This window comes from Petromyzon marinus, chromosome 3 (genome assembly GCF_048934315.1).
Source record: "Petromyzon marinus isolate PM22_M1 ecotype Great Lakes invasive population chromosome 3, UKy_Petmar_22M1.pri1.0, whole genome shotgun sequence".
NCBI classification, from domain to species: domain Eukaryota; kingdom Metazoa; phylum Chordata; class Hyperoartia; order Petromyzontiformes; family Petromyzontidae; genus Petromyzon; species Petromyzon marinus.
The window spans coordinates 16,013,132-16,033,357 of NC_133669.1; the positions used below are offsets into that span (position 1 = coordinate 16,013,132).

At 48.4% G+C, this 20,226-nt stretch overlaps 1 protein-coding gene across 4 annotated transcripts in view; it reads right to left on the reverse strand.

Annotated features, from left to right (window-relative positions):
• The window catches only part of DYNC2H1 (dynein cytoplasmic 2 heavy chain 1), a 232,846-nt gene that overhangs the window by 203,002 nt on the left and 9,618 nt on the right, over positions 1-20,226 (reverse strand). For all 4 annotated transcript variants that reach the window (XR_004404816.2, XM_032976206.2, XM_032976198.2 and 1 more), the window contains exons 6-21: positions 20,076-20,220; positions 19,129-19,361; positions 18,351-18,485; positions 11,171-11,284; positions 9,870-9,981; positions 9,243-9,367; positions 8,825-9,000; positions 8,226-8,421; positions 7,229-7,324; positions 6,277-6,435; positions 5,852-5,950; positions 4,068-4,210; positions 3,238-3,469; positions 2,655-2,782; positions 1,873-1,988; positions 1,364-1,491 (exon numbers count right to left, since the gene is read on the reverse strand). Coding sequence is in view for 3 of the 4 variants with exons in the window: in XM_032976206.2 (XP_032832097.2) it covers positions 1,364-1,491; positions 1,873-1,988; positions 2,655-2,782; positions 3,238-3,469; positions 4,068-4,210; positions 5,852-5,950; positions 6,277-6,435; positions 7,229-7,324; positions 8,226-8,421; positions 8,825-9,000; positions 9,243-9,367; positions 9,870-9,981; positions 11,171-11,284; positions 18,351-18,485; positions 19,129-19,361; positions 20,076-20,220 (2,337 nt within the window). In the remaining variant the exon portion in view is untranslated. The remainder of the gene's footprint in view (positions 1-1,363; positions 1,492-1,872; positions 1,989-2,654; positions 2,783-3,237; positions 3,470-4,067; positions 4,211-5,851; positions 5,951-6,276; positions 6,436-7,228; positions 7,325-8,225; positions 8,422-8,824; positions 9,001-9,242; positions 9,368-9,869; positions 9,982-11,170; positions 11,285-18,350; positions 18,486-19,128; positions 19,362-20,075; positions 20,221-20,226) is intronic.

Genomic DNA, 20,226 nt, shown 5'->3' on the forward strand with positions numbered 1-20,226 from the left:
TTCTCACCTGAAGACGGACGCTTGTGTTGTGACTGAAACGTCGTGTTTCTTTAATTATTTTTTCTATCTACATGACTTCACCGAAAGAACCAGAGAGTATAGAGCTTGGAGGCTTAGTGCATTTCCTGGATAAGTGGCATTATTAGTAGTGTGTTGTGGTGCTGCCAGGAAATATATAAATCAGGATTAGGTTTATATATTCTTGGTTCTTTCGGTAAAGTCACGTAGAAGGGAAATAATAAAATAATAAAAATATAAAACAATAAAATTCTCACGACGTTTCGACTGCAACACAAGCAATCATCACCTGATGATGATTGCTTGATGATTGCTTGTTTTGCAGTCGAAACGTCGTGAGAATTTTATTGTTTTATATTTTTATTATTTAATTGTTTCCCTTCTACGTGACTTTACCGAAAGAACCAAGAATATGAATCCCTGCAGTCACGAAAGCTTTAAATAAAAAAGGATTAGGTTTGTTGAGTTGACCTTAAATGGTGTAACAGTTGTGTATGAGATATTATTAACTTAAAGATGCAACTATAAACACCAATACCTTTTGTAGATGTATACTGTGCATGAATGCACAGTAGTCAGGCCACAGTGGCATCATCACAGCATGCCTGACAAAATCAAAAACAATGCTGCATACTCACATTGATCAACCAGGGATAGAGCCTAGGTGTGAATATACACAAGGCCAGTTTTATTTTGGGGTGTGTCTCTCTTTAAAATAGTTTGTCTTCTTTTACCTCTTTATCCCTGTGACTGGTGTTTTAACAGCTCCCTGTGCCAAACTAAGCAATGCTAAAGGTTATTTGGGCAAAGATAAATGCTAAAACTATTTTGCATAAAAGTTTTATGTAAGCATCTACACTCTTTAGTTCTTTCGGTAAAGTCACGAAGGTATAAAATAAAATATCTACGTGACTTTACCGAAAGAACCAAAGAGTATGGATTCCTGCAGTCAAGAAAGCTGCAAATCAAGATTAAGCATCTACAATTAAGTGTCAGGGCACTGATCCTGAAACAGAGTATTCTTGAACCAACTTAAAACACATTAGTCTTGTAATCTGGTCTTCTATAATGACGAGTATGAATACATCAATCCTGGATTCTCTGAACTATTTCCTGAGACTTTGTGACAGCCAGTCTTCTTTTGTTGATTCTCAATATGTTGACTTTGAAATAATAACTCCCTGAGCTAGTTATGAATGATTCAGTGATGAAGGCAAGTATCCTATCTGGAATCCTAGTCTCCCTGAGAAAATTCTTAATACTGCTCTTGCATCATTCCAGTCTCCTAGGCCTCATCAGCAGGTCATTAAGTGGCTCTGTATTGTTGTTGGGCTAGGGTCCGTGCCTGTGGTGTCCGTGCCACAAGGTCAGCGTGCTGCCTGCGGGCATCGCCAATCTCCTCCACCGTCTGAGGCTGTGTGGACAGGCTCCGGCTCCCCTCTGAGATGAACGCCTCCATCTCCTGCACGTGTGCTGCAAACAGCAACCACAGGCAACGATTGGATACTGTATTCGACAACCAGCAACAACTGTTGGCCACAGGCAAATATCAATCATCAATACTGACAACTACCAAAGTAATTACCAGAAGTCAACAAGCAACTACACTGGTAATCCGTAGCACAACATCAGCCACAATGACAATGCAGTTGTTTAATATGGACACTCATACATATGCCCCCTGAGCCCCTGTTCCTGGTCTCTTCGTGCTCATGTCACATCATGTCCCCGACTTCCCGTGTTTCCTTCTCCTGTGTGGCCTTGTGTGTCCCATTTTCTCTTCATGTCCATGTATCTGTATCTTCCATTGTCTCTTTATGCCTCTAGTCCCTGTGTGTCCCTGTGTGTGCTCACCCTGTATGGATCCACGCAGGGAGTGCAGAAGACCCTCAAACAGCTGCTGGATATGAGTGTCGATGGATGTTCTGACTGGCCCACAGTTTACAACGATGCAGTCCACCTTCAACTGCCTGTTAGCACGCACACATACATAATTGATATTTATTTATAACCAGGTGGGGGCCCATCGCATAATTCACAAATTAAATGAACGGAGAATCCTTTGACAGCCTAAGAATTATCATTAGTAGCCCAATTTCTTAAAATGGAAAGTTAAATAAAAGGGAGTCCATTCCAACTAACATGATTTTGTAGCAATCCAAAGAATTGGCACGATATGAATGCTAAGCTTGTTAGAAATTAATTCCCATGAATTGAGATGTTTTTTACATGCAAATTCTCCATAAAAAATACTGCCAAATCCGCTATTTCAATGATCCCACAATTCTATAAGTAATTTCTAATGCGGATAGTCAAAGGTTAAAGTGATGTCTTGCTCAAAAGATCATTGAAGTGGCGCTCATCTCCTTTTCACAGCCCGAAGCCAATGGTGGAGATTACTCATTCCTATGGTGGACGTGAGATTATTAATAGTAGAACCCTCTGTTGACTGCACCACTACGTGGTATTTATCGACCCCGGAGGATTCGAACTCACAAACTTCAAATTGTGAGTGGTTCACTCGACCGCTGAGCCACCTGTCCAGATTGAATAAGGATCGCGTAAAATGTTATAATATTAATTATCATATTGATAATAACGCGAATGTGAACATTTTTATGATGGGGTTTTCGTACGTGGGCAGCCTCTCAGCGTCCTTGCCACGTGTTTTCAGGGAGCGGAAGTTCCTCTCCCAGTCGGCCACAGTGTGGAGGTGTTTCTCAATGAGTGCCTCCACATCCACCTGGCCCAACACCACCCACTCCTGAAAAATGTGAGCAGAGGGAGCGAGAAAGGAGAGGTGGTGGAGGGAGTCATCTGTAAAACTGGAGTCGTCCATTAAACACGTCCCCTATTAAAACAAGATCATATGAGATCGGGGTCAAGAGGTTACAGATGGCAAACATCTAAGAGCCCGTGGGCTAAAGCAGAAAATGGTAGCAATTAAAGGTAGCAAAGCGATAGGAGTATATTAATTTTTTTGGTTAATAAGAGTGAATTATTTAATAACCCACTAAATTTAAAATGGTTATCACATAATTCACTGATATCGGCCAAATAAAGAAACTGGAACCATTAAAGTTATTCCACCTTATGTGGTACCAACAAGTTACATATCTGGTCTGGGCTCATGGACTGTTAAGTGGGTATAATGCACTATAGCAGGTTGTCTTTTAAGCGGAAAGTGTGAGAGCTCCATCATGAAGGGCCCATGTTCACCTGAAAGGCGGTGCAGGCGTCAGCGAGGCGAGCGAACAGGGCCTCGGCACGCATGTACACAGCGAGAAATCGCATCTCATTTCGCTCCACCATGGCCGGGAAGATGGCCGTCGGCCCAGTGATGCCACGCACGCCTAAAAAGGCTGCAGGTGCACCCAAGAAGCGGCGGACCTCACGATAGTAGCGTGAGCGTAGTTCCTCTATGGGGGGGCGCAACTGCAGGCGTCCCTGACTGTGATTTGTGAGGAGGGGGAAAGAAGGAGAAGGGATCGACACTATAGGTCAGGGGTCATATCAAGAAAAATTCTTCACTGGAGAAATGGACTGTGATGGCACCAGAGGTGGATATTGAAGTCAACAACATTGGTGATGATGATGGTGATGTTGTGCTGATGGTTATTTTCAGAAGGTGATCAGATCCATGTCAATGCCAGGCTGTTAAAGAGTGATGTTATTCATGATTGGGGTAATGTTGTTGGTGATTATGGTGATGGTGACCAAGAACGATGTCATCATCCATCTCAAGAGAATATCAACTTTGTCTAATGTCAGGCTGCTCATAGTAATGTTCCTCGATAATTAATTTTTTGGTTTAGCCACGTAATGATTTGGCCAAATTTGTGTCGTTACGACCCTCCTGCCCCCAATGGCAGCCAAAGAAATTAATTTGTCACGTGTACGAGTGTTTAATAATCCATTATTTTTTGTCTCAGCTCACCCATATTCATTCTCACAACCAAATTTAGCAATTAGATACGTAGTCATATTACTTCAAGACTCTGGAAATGTTCATGGTGAAAACGATGATGTTTTAAAGGTGTGTGTCACACGTGAAGGTCAGCTCCGTGTGAATGTCGGGCAGGTGCAGGTGAAGACGCTCCAGACCAGCCTGGTACTGCAGCTCCAGGGCCTTGTACAGTTGATGATCCCAGTGCAGCAGCCATGGTGCCATGTTGTCGACACGCACACCCCCCTGCACATGACACATGTACCACAAGGCATACAATGCACCGCAAGTGTAACAAACACAATGCATACACCTAACATGGGTACACACACTTCACACAGTAAACATAATGCACATGTGTAATATAGAGACACACACACACTACATGTAGTAAACACGACACAAGACCTGGAAGTAACAAGCACAACACATGGTACACCAGGCGCACACACACACAATGTGGACACTCACTACAGTATACACAGCACACATGTGCCTGATGGCAGTTGGTACACGCATGCACACGACTTGCAATACACACAACACATTGCGATAAGCACAACATATAAATAAAGCAATATACAATATGTGTTTGCATTAATTGTGAATGTTTTTATGGATTAGTAGTGGCGGATCCCCCACTACATTATGATCATAGCGACGGAGATTCAGTTCCAAGACATGACTCACAACACGACTCAAATTTGGTGACTGAAACTGGCCTGTACCTCCCTGAAGTAAACTTGGCCTAAAAATAATACAATGTTGTCGACAAACATGGGGAGACAAAGGTGGGCAGGTCTATGTATGCTAAACCTCTTTCGCACTGAAAAGAGCCAACCGTGCTAATCGTGCCATGCCAGTCATAACAGCAGCATGTGAACAGCACATTCTCTAAGAGTCTACAACACTTAAAGATATACTTGTTCCTTCGTACATATGCATGTATGCGTGCATGAGAGTATGTGCATTTGAGGTTGTGTGCATGTGTCTTTGTGTATGTGAGAGTGGGGAGCGATAGTGTAGCTACGAACCCACCGGCCCGAGTTTGAATCCCGCTCACAGCCAACACCAGTAACGATTATCTGAATTAGTCCAGGGCCTCTCCTTGGTCGACTCAGCCTCAAATGCATACCTGGTGCAATGTGAAAACATCGCTGCTGGGGGAGACAAAGGCGGCAGGGTGTAGTGCTGGCCACCCCCTATTGTGCCTTGCCGACCTTCATAGGTGCTCGCGAACAGCACTTGCCCCAAAAGTCTATTAAGGTTATACAGGGGATCATTGTCTTTGTGTATGTCACAGCATGTGCATGCATGAGTGAACATGTTTGTGTATGTCCATGTGTTTGTGTGTGTGTGCGCATTGTATGCGCTTGCATGTGTGACAGTGTAATGTGTCGACCCGCGGCACCTGGGTCTGCCCCGTGACCTCCTGCCAGCGGGCATTCGACACTTCACGTGGCCTCAACGTGCACATAGCCTGGCACAAGCGTCGTGGTGACGTCACCACCACTTAGTGGCGAATGGCGGTTGTGTGTTTCTTTGTGTGTGCACTAGTGCAAAAAATGCGTGAACGAGTGTGTTCAAGCGGGTGCCCGTAAACTTAGGTCAGTGTATGAGCAAATGTTTGTGCATGATCGTCTGCATGATTGTGAGTGTTTGTGTGTGTGTGTGCATGTTTTACAGTTAACGTATTTTTATATGAGCTTGTGCATCTAACTGAATATGGCCACATTTGTGTGCACGTTTGAGTACGAGCATGCATGTGTGAATGTGTGCATGCGTATATTTGCATGGCTGCATTGTGTGATCGCATGTGTACATGCATGTGCGAGTGAGCATGTTTATCTGTGTGTGTGTATGCATGAGCACGTGTGTGTAGGCTACCTGCGCGGCTACATTCTCAGTGATCTGTCGAATCTCCTGCACCGCAGACTTCCACCTCTGCTGCTGCCTCAGTAGGTCCACACTCATTAGTGCCACCACCTGGCATGTTCCCACAGACACACAACACGAGGACAGTCAAGATTAGAACTACGGTCAAGTTCAACAGGTCACAATAGCAAATATTAGGCTTAGTACTTGAGTACAGACAGCGATGCGTAGGCCTAGACAGCATCCCGCAGTGAAAACTATCAGGTATCTTCCCTGGTTGAGTCCCAGCCAGGCAGAGAAGGGCTTTCACCAATTTGTACCTATACAAGGAGGCAGGGCTCGACTGTACACATGCGCTCATATTGTTCCACTGTCATACATGGGATGCAGCTTCAGACACGTGTATGGCTCTCACAAGATAATTCAGGCTGGATCACCTTGTCGCACAGGTCCAGGTGGGTACGCCGCAGCCTGCGGTTCTGTCCCGTGAGCGTCTCGGCCGCACGCTGCAGCTCCGCGATGTATGACTCCAGCTGCTCGGGGCTATCCCACGTCACCTGCACCGTGCTCCCGCCTTCTGCACGCGAACCTGACTTCTAATGTGAGAGAAGAACACGAGGGGAGTGTGAGCGGGAAACAAGAGAGTAGAGGTTGGTGAGCCACTGTCAGATACAGGACTACGGGGTGCCTCTCTTAATTTAAGATAGATGAATAATACAATATAATAAAATTTGTAGTAATACAGAATCTAAACTTAACCTCATCTCAATGTGTAGTAAAGAAACAATGGGCATGCTAATTTTATAAAGATAGAGACAGTGCGTGCTAGGCACAGCAAAATATAAAGGTCTTAAGTATCACCTCGAACAGTGGCAGGAAGGTGACAATATGAATAGCTGGGAGAATGAAGTGCCAGACTATGGGGCAACAGAAGAGAATGAGCGATCTCCCACTGAGCGAAGGTTGATTGGGAACATCAACACATGGCTCTGATTGCTGGAACTGAGAGTGTGTAGAGAGGAGTATAATGAAATGAGAAAGTAAATGTAGGTAGATGAGAGTCAATTAAGGATCTTAAAGGTGTGAGAGGTTAAAATTGATACAGGGTTTGATTGGGAGCCAGTGAAAAGATGAAGTATTGTGATGTTGTTTTGCTTTAGGGTGCAGGTAAGGAGTCTAGCAAACAGCATTTTAGATGATCTGGAGTGTAGAGAGATTTCAGAAGGCCATAGAATAGAGATTTGCAATCACGGAGTCGGAATGTGATAAAAGTGTAGCCGAGGGTTTCTGCGGCAGCTGAGGTAAGGAAATGGCAAAATGCGGAAGTTGTTGTAAAGATGGAGGTATGAGGGCATGCAGAGGTTTGTGTGTGTGTGTAGGTATACATACTTTAATTATTTTCTCAAAGGCCAGCGCTGCCTCCAGAAGCATGGGTCTCTGACTCGGGATCATCTGCTGGTCGATTGTGTTGTAAAAATGCGCCACCTGTTCACACCAAATAAATACATAAAGACTCAGTAACGATGATGGTTTGACCAAACAAAGATAAAAGGCTAGGTCAGTTAAAGAATTTTAGAGAAGGATGCAACTCAAAAAAACAAGTAGATCTCATCTTATCGACATACTTCAGCTGTGTGTGCTGGTCTGTTTGACATTAATTTGAATCTTCACAAAGGAAAACATTGTGTAAGATCATAGGCGAGCACATTTTTATGACACTAATGAAGTAATTTACATTACTCCCATAAGATTTAATGTCAATGCAGTAATGTCAATGTGCACTATGATGGAGCACCTAACCGTGACTTTAAAAAAATCTTCATTTTATGATTTAAACTTTTGTTGTAAGCGTAGGGCACTCATCTACAAGATGAGTTATTTGTTTCGTGGGTTGCAACTTCTTCTTGACTATAACTTGAATTCACTCCGTGAAGCCAGCACCTTTTAATGGCTTGAGTTCAATCACAAGGATTTAGTGTGACTTTTTTCTATCAAGGTGCGTATAATGGCCTTGACAGAGGATTGAACCAGCACTGATTATGCCTCGGTTCAAGGCTTGGGGGAGTTGGGGATGATGAGCTGCTCATGGCCAATCTGAAAGGATATTATCATCATCCATCCCATTTCCTCATTACCTGCAGCTGAGTGCCACTGTATATGTATAGTCTGGTGACTGTACAATGATGGATGCTTAGAACTGTAGTCCAGTATCTACCTGAATGTGTAGTCTAGTGTAAATGTGAGTCTGTAGTCTGGTTTAGTTGTGAGTTCATAGTCTAGTGTCTGTGTACGTGTGAAGTCTAGTGTTTGAGTGTGGAGCTCAGCATTTGTGATATAATACTTTAGTCTACTCAATTTATGACAGGACTAGCCTGCATCCACATACCTGCTTGAGGGTGTTGGCATGCCGGTAAAACTTGAGGGCAGTAGTAGCTGCCTGTAGGACCTTGGGCGGTATGGTGTAGCCGAGCGCCGATAGCTGACGAACCTCAGCAATAAGTGCGGCCAGGTGGTCTGAGTAGCACACACGTAGTGAGCCATCCCGTGGCTCTAGCTGCATCACGCGCCCGCTGGCACGCAGCCTACGGCACACCGCCCAGCCATACAACAGGTCATTACACACCAACAGTCACACACATTGACAATGCATTAAAATCTATAACGGTGATGTGAATTGATCACTATGACTCATCTGAGTGACTTTGAAGCATTTTTAACACTTTCCACATCAGGTTGAAAGTGTAAAAGCGTTACCTCCGCACATCTGTCTTTAACGGAGAACCGTGTCCCCACGAAATTTGCAAATGCATGTTGCGGACCCGTAGTTACCCATGGGTACTCAAAACTTCAAGGCCGCGTTTGGTAAATTGGTGTACAGATAATAAACTGTGTGCACATGAAATCATGTTGGACTGCCTGGGACATACAGCCAAGGTGCATGTCTACAGGTTGAGAGCTGCAGTTATCGTGGTTTCCCAAGCTCACCCAACACCAGCATCCGGGTCTGCGATGGCGGCGAGTGTGTCACGGCTCCACCCCTCGAAGTGCTCGCGCCGATATAGCGAAAGCTCCTCCTGCAGTGCCAGCGAATCCGTGCGAAACGCGGCAAATCCAGACAACGAGCCCAGCAGCACCGTCGCCGTGTCCAGTGTCTCTCGCATCTGTATACACCCACGGCACATGTACACGTTCACATATACCTAAGCTTGCAACGCATGTCGAAATTACTACTCATCCTTGTTATTCAATTGTCACAATTGTATTTGTAGTATTATGACAGCCCTAATCAAAAGCAGGCACATAGATGCAGATGCAGGTGTACATACCTACGCATGATCATGCACACATGCTTGTGTTTGCCCATGCTCGTGTGTTTGTGCTGCATAATGTGTGCTCACGCTACCTTGGCCTCCAGTTGCTGCACCCACACAATGTTGTTGACAACCTCCGACAGGTTCTTTCCAGCGGGGGGGCCTGTGGACTCGCCAGGCACTCCGTGACTGCGCTTGTTAAAGTCCGCCCATACACCTACCGCAACACGACACACATTACACAACAACATGTGACAACACGAACCACATCACACTACAAATATAACCACATAGGCATCACAAAATCACAAACAACTCATGTGACCATCCAAAATACATCAACATACCACATCACACTGTAACATGCATCACCACAATATTTATCACTACACCACACCTGGCCACAAGGCACAAAAAGACAAAGATAACCTGTTAAGCTAACACCACTCTTCGGGCAAGTGGTGTTAGCAAATGCTGAATACGACTGGGATGGTGTGGAAGAAACATGACCAGCCACTTTTGTCACCCCAGTGTAGATACTTAGAAAACAAACCAGATACTCATTTAAGGCTGAGTCGACCAAGGGAAAGCTTTGTCACTGGTGTTACAGATGGATGGAATAAAAATTAGGTTGCTGAGTTGGTAGGATAGTGCACTACTCACCACACCTCCGCTACCCACAAGGCAAGCACACACATACACATTTTGAGTGAGCTCACTCTTGTTGTACTCCGTGAGTTGTGCCAGCAGCGTCTCCCGCTCGGACAGTAGCTCCTGGCTGATGTGTGGTCGGCAGAGCAGCTCACGGTACCTGTGAAACTCCTGCAGTAGCTGTCACACACATACAAATAATAATAAATACAGCCCTTTGACAATTCACTGCTGGATGAAGGTCTTCTTATGTATTGTACATCTGTAATGACAGGGTGACACCTGCTGGCCTGGAAGGGGAATCATGGGTACGGGCACAGTTAAGTAACAACTAATCAGAGAGGGAGGTGTATCTAGGATTCTAGGGCAAAGGTATAAGGTGAGGCTAGCTGAGATACTCCAGGAACCTGCTCGAAGGTTCCACGAGAGGGCGGCGTGACCGGAGGCGGGGCTTAGCCACGCCTGGGGGGCTATAAGGGGGAGCGGATCCAGGGCTCGGGGCTCGTGTGTGGGGTCTTGGGTCCTGGCTGCGTCGCTGCTCGCCGACATCTCTCTCCGTCTTCCGGCCACGTGGAAGATCTCCTGCGTAGTTCGATCGCCGTCATCGTAACGCCACCAGCCAGCGGCGTAGCCAAGTGGAGGCGATGGAACCACGCCAAATGATCGGCTGTGTGTAGCCAGTAGAGACGTTAATACCTAGTGTGGTACTCAGTGTGGGAAAGGATAAGTGTTGGCCTGTGTTGCGCCCAGTGTGAGTAATAAAGAAGAAGTACCCTCTACACGACGTTTCGCGGAAGTCACTCATTATACATCTTGAGGGTAGTTTGACCAAGCTGGTCAGTGCAACTTAGTGAAGTATATATATGAACAAAAAGACAAAAAATATCACATAGCTAGACAGCGTTTGGAACAGGTGCTGTTAATGTGTACCTATTACTTCTGGAATGGCCAGGAGAAGGTATAGGACAGTTTCAGATACCACTTTGTATGTATGTATGTTGAACATCTATCGCACCGTATGTAGCCAATGTTATCCAAAGCTGAAAATCAAACCAAGGTCACTGGGATCGTAGGACAATTCGTTCACCCAATGCTCCACCATTCTTCCCAATGCATGCATGGACATACATGTACACATACATGTACACATCGACACATAAAATGGACCACTTGGACGTCCTTCAAATATTGTGGAATCTATCCTCTCAGCCAAGCAATTTGAATGATTGCAGGCAGGGCAGCATGCATGCCATCCTTTCATTAGCAGTTTTGTGGAAAGCCCAACCATGTCTGACAGACACTGACCCTAGTGCCAAGCTGTGTAATGTGCTTCACACCTCCTCTGGCAAATAAATTCACCATCACACACCTGTGCAGGGTTTCCTTGGGTCTGCATGAGGCGACTCCGAAGCTTTGCTGCCACGCGAGACTCTGCTGGCTCCACCACCCGTTCATATTGCAACACCGCGGCCTGCCACAGGGGCTGAGAGGCCACACGGCAAATGTAAGATTGCATGTGTATAAAAGGCGTATCATTGTGATTGCTTGTAAATATGTGTTTTGTATAATCTATGTATTCATTGTAAAACGCTGTATGTGTGTCACTATGATAGCTTGAAAATCGAAGTGTATTTTAACGTGCCTATATATGTGTGATAATGAGTGTTGCGTAAGCTATGTTTTAATCTTCCGGTGTGTGACTGTATACAAGAGTTTATATGGGGGTGAGTATGTATGTGTAGCTGTGTGTGTGGGGAGTGGTGGCATAATAGTTAGTGCGCTGTGCTACAAACCTGATGACCTGAGTTGGATTCCTGCTCACGACCAATACTCATGAAGATTCTCTGAACCGGTCCTTGGCCTCCCAACGTCGACTCAGCCTAAATCAGTACCTGGTGCAGTGTGTAAATATTCCCACTAGAGAGACAAAAGCGGCCGGGCATTGTGCTGGCGACCCACCCCTTCGTGTGCCATGTCGGTCTTCATAGGTGCTCGCTAAGAAGCACTTGCCCCAACAGTCTTCTAAGGCTATTTGGGGAATCTTTATATTTGTAACTATGCGTGTGTATTCGGATGAGTTTAGCCAAGGTGAGAGAAGTTTCATATCACTTCCGATAACATAATATTTTCAGATTTATTCCCAACATGTTTTTTCGATTCATCCCAAATTTTGTAATAATGTAATTAATATATATGTAGAGGAGTATTGTGAGTAACCATGAGGGGGCGAACAGAAGGAGGTGCGAGCGAGTTGACAGTCAAGGATGACGTAATGTCACGGGTGGTGTAAGAGGTACCTTCGGGAACAAAGGCGGGTCCGAGCTAGGGGGAGGAGCTGCCCAAGATAGAGAGCACCTACACTGGTGTGAGCCTAGAGTGCCGAATATAACAGTGGCTTAATAAGAAGTGGCCGAAAAATTTCTCCGCCATGTCCAAGTCGGCTGCGACGTGAAAGAACCCACCCGTTGTGCAGTCGGAGGACGAAGACAGCACGGAGGAGGTCCCCACAATGTCCCCGAAGTTCGGGGCCCTGGAGATGCGCCCCGCTGAACGTCAGCTGCCGGTGCAGGAGGAGGCTGCTGCTCCCAGCCGACCACCATCGCCGGAGAGCTGACAGTCCATCACCAGCTATCTCAGCCGGCTGCTGGAGTCCGCCGCGCACCTGGTCTCACTGATGTCGGAGACGGGAGCCCAGCCAAGTGCGCCCATCGCAGAGTTGGAGCGGGCGCTTCCCGCCACGTTTGAAATTGGCGCCAATTTCTCCGCAAATGCGACGCAGCAACCGGGCGCCATTTTATCATCGAGTGCGACGCAGTAACCGGGCGACGCATTGACTCTGCCGCATCGATGTCGCTGGGTGCATCTTGTACAGCGCCCGCACCGGACTTCAACTGCGGTCCCTTCAAACTTCGGCGTCTGCCCCCCGTTCGGCCATTTACTGCAGCTGGGGGAGATTGGACGTCTTTTCAATGCCGGTTTGAAGCGGCTTACGCCTCTGTGGGATGGCCAAGTGACGAAGCTCTCAAGGCACTTCCGACGGCATTGGACGATGATTCCTTGGTCGCCTTCAACTCCATTCTGGCTGCGGATAGGGCGACGCGCCCTCTGGCATGCGCTCATATGGCCACGATTTTTGAGCCGCCCTCCAGCGCTCGCCGGAAATTCTTGCTGCGGAGGCGAGGGGAGGCCGAGACGCCTCTCGCCTTCCACAGCGCCTTACTGGCACTTGGTCGGGCGGTCTACCCCAACATGGACGAGGCGGCGCTCGACTCTCTGGCATTGCAGCGGCCGCTTTCACTGGCGCGGGAGCTCGGCGTCGTCTTATCCATTACGGAGGAAGTCGACCTTTCCTCTCTGAAGGTGGCTCAAGGGATCCAGGCCCACCTCGGGCTGCGCCAGTGGCCCAGTGTGGCGGCGTGTGCTGGGGACCTGGGTCCAGCGGAGGTCGTCACGCTACACAACGATCAACATCTCGCCGCCTTCATCGCACACGACCAGCACGGGAGGGGCACGGGAGGACGTCGGCTGGATCAGTGGTGGCGAGCGAGGGCTCCTCTCTCGCATGGGCCGCCACCCACCGCGTGATTTCGCTGTGGCCAGCCTGGTCACATCGCAAGGGGCTGCCGCAACGTCCCAGGAGCCTTCGGCAGGACCCCATCGCCCCCCGCCTCCACATCGGCATCTTCCGCAAGGCCACAGGCAAGTCGCGACACATCAGCCACTCAGCCGCTCCCCGCACCTCACCCATCTAGGGGGGATCGGTTTAACGATCACCGGGGCACCGCTAACGTTGTTAAACCTCAAGACGAGAGTTCACGGTCGGTCGCCGGGTGGCGAGAGGGGGTACACCAATGGGATGCACTCGAACATCGGGTTGCAGCAGCCACGGCAGGTTCCTCCGTGGTCGTTGGTCATATTCAAGGGGTCGAAGTTTGTATTTTGGTGGACACGGGGGCGTCAGCCACCATTATATCGGAGATGATCTTCGGTATTTTACCACACAGCGTTGGTCTGTTGAGCCCGGTCAAGGGAGCTTGCGTTGCCGCAAACGGAGGTAGTTTGGGCATTTTGGGACACATTACTGCCTCCATAAAAATTGGAGACATCGAATTGGAGGGTCCTGTCTTGTTCTCGAAGACATTGGCCATGCCATACCTCTTGGGCACGGACGTTTAAGCCAGAATGCCCCTTAAGATCTTGATCGACCAAGGTTGTGTGGAGATGCCGTCGGGCCGTCTGTTGAGTTTTTTAAATTCTCCCTCTCTGCTGACTCCTGTTGCCACCAGTATTCAGGCTTTTGTTAGAGAATCGGTGAAGGTTCCACCAGGTTCTCAAATGCTGGTGCCCCTGAGGTTGCGCAAGCCCCTGCAATTGCCAATGCCTGAGGCGGGAGTCCTCTTAACTCCCTCTAACTACTTTTCACGGACCTCCTGCTTGGTGGGTGCCCTGACGGTCGTGGCAAAGGACCAGGAACCCTTTTTGCAGATTTTGAACGTGGGTCCTTCGCAGATAGTTGTACAGGCCGGTACCATTTTCATTCAGCGGAAGCCATAACGTCGGTTGATTGTTTTGTGGCCGGCGTAGTACGGGATAACAAATCCAACGAGTCATGGATCGACAGGCTTTGCAACGAGAATCCGCTCTTATCCCTCGAGGAGCGACTGCGACTTCGAGCGCTTATTAAACGATTTGGCGATGTTTTTAGCCAAGGTAAATTTTATATCGGACGCACGTCTCTACTATCCTATCACGTAGACACGGAGCACTCGTCCCACATCCGACTGAACTCTCACCGCCTTAGCCCTAGAGAGAAAGATCATGTCCGCTTGGCTGTCGATGAGATGTTAGCGACGGACATCATCTCTCCCTCTAATAGCCCTTGGGGAGCCCCCATAGTCTTGGTTCAGAAACGGGATGGGGGTCTCCGGTTTTGCGTAGATTTTCGTAAATTAAACAAAATTTTGGTGGCAGATGCCTACCCGCTTCCCCACATGGACAATTCGCTTAACGCCCTTTCGAGTGCGAGGTTCTTTTCAAAGCTGGATTTGCTTTCAGGCTTCTGGCAGTTGCCACTGGATGAGGACTCCAAGCCAAAAACTGTGTTCCGCACACCCCACGGGTTGTTTCAATTCAAACGGCTTCCTATGGGCCTCCACTCGGTGCTGGCCACTTTTCAACGCCTCATGGAGATGGTCTTGGCGGGACTTCAGTGGGACTCCTGTCTAATATATTTGGATGACGTTATTGTTTTCAGCCACACGTTTGACGAGCATTTGCAGCGCCTGGAATCGGTCTTCGTCAAAGTGCGTGCTGCTAACCTCAAATTCAAACCACAAAAATGCCACTTGCTGCAGTCTTCCATTAAATATTTGGGCCATGTGGTCAGCGCGTCAGGAGTTGCTACGAACCCTGATAAGACTGCTTGTGTCCGTGCATGGCCGACCCCCACATCTATCGCCGAGGTTCGCAGTTTTGTAGGCTTTGCCTCATATTACTGTCGCTTTGTACGGGATTTTGCGACTTTTGCGAAGCCACTCCATGTGGTCCGCTAAGGGCCAAAAATTACATTGAGGCAAAGAGGAGGAGAAAGCGTTCGTCACACTTCGGGATTCCCTGGCTGACGTGCCCCCCCTGAGTTACCCCGACTTCTCGCTGCCCTGTGTGTTGGATACTTATGCCAACGACACAGGCATAGGGGCTATGCTTTCCGAGGTGGTAGCATATGGCAGTCGCGTGTTATTCTCCGCGGAGCAATGTTATTGTGTGACTCGTAGGGAGTTGCTTGCCATCGTGTATTTCGTTCAGCTGTATAGGCCCAACTTGTATGGCAGGCGGTTCATCGTCCGGATGGATCATGCCGCCTTACAATGCTCCTTGCACATAGATCAACCTTCCGGTCAGCTGTCCCGCTGGCTTGAGGTGTTTCAGGAGTGCGCGTTCGATGTTATTCACAGGAAGGGGGCACAACACGGAAATGTGGACGCCTTGTCTAGGTTAGCACCGGACAGTGGATGTGCATGAATGATGGGCTCTAGCCGTTGCAGGCCTCCAGTTAAATCCGTGCCTCAGTTGGTGGTGACAGCCGACGTGGCTCCTCTTGAAGGTGTGCCGTTGGTCGCGGATTGCGGACTAAGTCTCCCTCGTGATGAATGGTCTCGTCTACAGATGGAGGATACCTCTCTGTTGAAATTGCGACACCATGCTAAATCTGGCGACCATAACGGCGTTCCGGCGACCTCCCCAGCCGTTGCCCTGCATGATGGCCTCCTTATGCGATAGGACGCCGAGTTACAGAGATATTGCATGGTGGTGCCCACAGTCCTCCGGGGAAAACTAACTCGCGTAATTCACGAAAAGTTCATGCATTTGGGCATTCGGAAAACTTTGTTGACCGTCAAACGGGACTATTACTGGCTGAGCATAGAGGGCGACGTGGCGCTATTCATCAAAGGCTGCCAAGATTGCATGCGTCAGAAGCCTCCAGTTTTACGCGATCGGCCCCCGCTGCAATCCATCCAGGATCACGCATAAACTAACTTGTGGCCCTTGACATTTTAGGCCCATTTCCAACTTCTCAACGGGGCCACAAGTATCTTTTGTTCAGGGTTGAGTACCTCACACGCTGGCCCATGGCGTGGCCCTTACATGATCAGTTGGCTTCGTCCATCACCGATGCCTTTTTGCATGGCTATGTATTAGACAAGGGAGCCCCGGAGCAGCTTCTAACTAACCAGGGTCAGAATTTTTCTTCCAGACTGTTCAAGGAGATCTGTGACCTCCTGGGCACGAAGAAAATTAGAACCTCGCCCTACCACCCTCAAACCGATGGAATTGTGGAATGCTTAAATCGCACCCTCACGTCCATGCTGTGCGACCAGGTGAATGCGACCCAGCCAACCTATACGCGTCCTCGCCGCGTATAGGTTGGCCCCTCACGCCTCAACGGGTTTTTAACCCTTTTATTTAATGTACAGGAGAGAGCCCGAACCTCCGATGCACGTAGAAATGGGCTTGTCTAAAAAGGAACCTGCCGTGCCCGCCTCGATGAGAGTCACACTTGACAGGTTGCGGGAAGCACGGGAAGCTGCTGTGGACAATGCGGCCAACCATCAAGCGGCTAACGAGCGCTTGGAGAGACACCAGGGATCCGGGCTTCCGTGGAGGAAGGGGGACAAGGCATGGCTGCATTGCCCCCAGGTGCCCATAGGGACATCCCCTAAATTACATTGTCCTTGGCAGGATCCCGTTGAGGTCGTGGAGGTCCGCCGGCCACAGTGTGTGTGCATCCGAGTCACTGTATTGTTGACCCATCCAGGTTGAAGAGATGTGTTGCCTTGTCCTGATGATTCATCCCCAAATCCAGAGCGGCTGGTGCCAGATGCGTCCGACGAGCTGGGCCACCCAGGCCGGGATGCGGTGCAGCAAAAGCTCTCTGTCTGTCCACCCACAGAACCCCTCTGAGTAGCTCTGGAGGAGCTGCTTACTTCCCCGTTGGGGGAAGAGCCGACACCCGCGGACGCACCACCCGCTCACAAGCCTGATGCTGCCCGTGGGAGCGGACCGGCGTCACGTACACGGTCCAGAGGCACTATGTTCCGCTGAGCACCTCCTTCTGGCCCCATTATCATCAGACGCCCGTCGTCGCCGACGGTGTGGTCGGCAACATGGACTGAGAGATGGAGGCCTTCCTTGCACTTGCCGTTTTGCCTTAACACCCTTGTTATTCCCCCGCAGATGGCCCTGCCACCTCACCTCCAGTGATATGTTATTGTGCAATTGTTCTTGTTGATGGTTTTCTGGCTGGTTGCCGTTGACCCCGCCGCGAGTTGGTTGCAGCATTGTTAGCAGCCAGGACGGCTGATTTTTTTTATGGAGGGGGCGGGGGGGTGATGTAGAGGAGTATTGTGAGTAACCATTAGGGGGCGAACAGAAGGAGGTGCGAGCGGGTTGACAGTCAAGGATGACGCAATGTCACGGGTGGTGTAAGGGCTACCTTTGGGAACAAAGGCGGGTCCGAGCTAGGGGGAGGAGCCACCCAAGGGGTTCTTAAGGGGGACCCCGTGATGAAGGTGTGGTCATTGTGGGGAGCCAGGGTAAGGATCGGCTGCAGGGTGTCTCTCTCTCCTCGTCGCGGAGCGGTTTTGGCTGAACCCCCGCTCCGGGCAGACAAGTGGGAGAGCCAAGGGGATAGATGAGGGTAGGGTCCAGATAGTATTCAGTGTCCGGGTAAGGACCAGGATAGAGAGCACCTACACTGGTGTGAGCATAGTGTCGAGTGTAACAGTGGTTTAATAAATGGCAACAGCCCTTATAGTATTCCTCGTCTCCACGTGGTTCTATTGCACAACATATACATTAATCTGTGTGTAAGGCTGTGTATTAGAGGATGCTAATGTCAGTTGTATATGTCTGAGTCTTTGTCTTTGTTCATGTGAGGCTGTGTGTCTGAGTGAGTGTAAGCAAGTGTGTGTTTGTGTGCATGCAGTTCAAGAGCACCTTCTATGAATGTGCTTGTACATTTGAAAGCATGAGTACACAAGCCTGCGTACCTGCGTGTAGGGGTTGTAGTGCAAGGGGTTGAGGCCTTCAAATGGCTTGAAAGCCTTGCTCGGCTGAACAGTATCTCTCTCAGAGCTTGATAGCAGTGCCAGCAGTTGCTCATGAGCAGTTCGCAGGCTAAGCACCTGAGACAAAAGCAGACAATAACATGGAGACACGGAAACAGATAAACACACTGGTACAGGAGACCACCCACGTGGAGATAGAATACGAGTGCAAATGTAGTCATGCACATAGAGAAATGTGGACTCAGGTATACACCCACAAGTGGACACAATGGCACAGAGGGACACTACATAATTCTTTGGTGATTCGATGTCACAATTTAGGGGCTTTTTGCGGTCTTGTGAGAATTGTCCATTTTATTGTGACAATCAAACTAGGTATTTAACACATAATCTGCACAAATTTAAAAACACTGATTCTTACACATGTGATTCAAAGCATGTTATGTGAACTTTACCATTAATTATGAAACAATGAATAAATTCGTAAAATTGAATAATGCAATCTGTTATTGGTCTTCAGTGGACTATGAAAAATTAATCTAACACCAAATTTAATGTTATTATTCAGTCATTCAAGAGCGGGCTGAGACCATAAACTTATGACATTTGAGAACTAATTTCAACCGCGGGTAGCTGAACAACAAATTCAAACCCAGAATCTCAGTGGAGCCCGTTCAGTTCTCTGACATCGTATTATCCTCTGCACACTACTAGAATAAGACTGATATCCACACACACAGCTACAATTAGTCAGAGGCACCTGTCGGAGGCGGGAGGCCAACCCCTGCACTGCATCAGTGTTCACGGCGCCCCCACGCCAGGCATGGGGGGTGAACCGGCTCCAGGTGGCTCCCGTGAGCTGCTCGCATGTGTCTGTCCAGCGCTGGCAGAGTGACGCCGCTGCAGACAGTGCCTCCCGAACTTCAGAGAATGGTGCCACCCATGGGGGCACCCCTGCCAGGGCGTGAGACACGTGCCGCGCGAGGGAGGCACCTATGCATGCACGCAGGCGAGTACGAGCAGAACCAGCACCACAAGTGATAGCATGAGCAACAGAACCAGCAGCAGAAGTAAGGAGAAGCAACAAAACTCGTGCCACCAACAATGCACACGTATACATTTCTGATTATTGTAGCCAAAAGCAAGTCCATTGAGACAGTCTCTTTCATAAAGAAAGTCTGAGGTGCAACAAAGAATGTATCGTAAAAATCTATCAGTGCAGAAGATTCTGAGTGCATTTTCCCTAAAATTGTGTGAGCGAGCGAATGTTCTAGCAAAGGGGTCAGCAACCTGTGGCTCCTGAGCCGCATGCGGCTCTTTACACACTTCTTCGTGACATAATGTATGTACGTATTCACAACGTATTGCGGCTCTTGAAATATTGAGTTTTGTACCCAATTAAAACAAAAATGGCTCTTCTTGTTATTTTGGTTGCCGACCCCTGTCCTAGCAATAGTGGGAGAGTGTGACTATGTGATTTATTTATTTGTGGTTGTGTGAGCAAGTTATTATAACACTGAGGGAGAGCGATCCTAAGAGCATGTGAGTAATCATGCAAGCGACCAATCGTAAGAGTGCGCAAGTGATTGGGTGAACGAGTGATGTGAGCGAGCAATCTTAACAGCCACTGTATAAGCCAGGAAGGGATCGTGCTTATAAGCTATTGTAACAGTGCTTAAACAATCATGTGAGCAAGCAAGTGGTTACCGATGAGATGAAGGAGGTTCTCCATCCGCTGCTGGGGGTACGCCTCATGCTCCGTCTGCCTCCACACATCTTCAAGGATCTCTCGTGTCACCTCCAGCACTTCTGCCACCTCGTCAAGTGTTAACGAGTGCAGGGTCGCAAAATCCTGTAC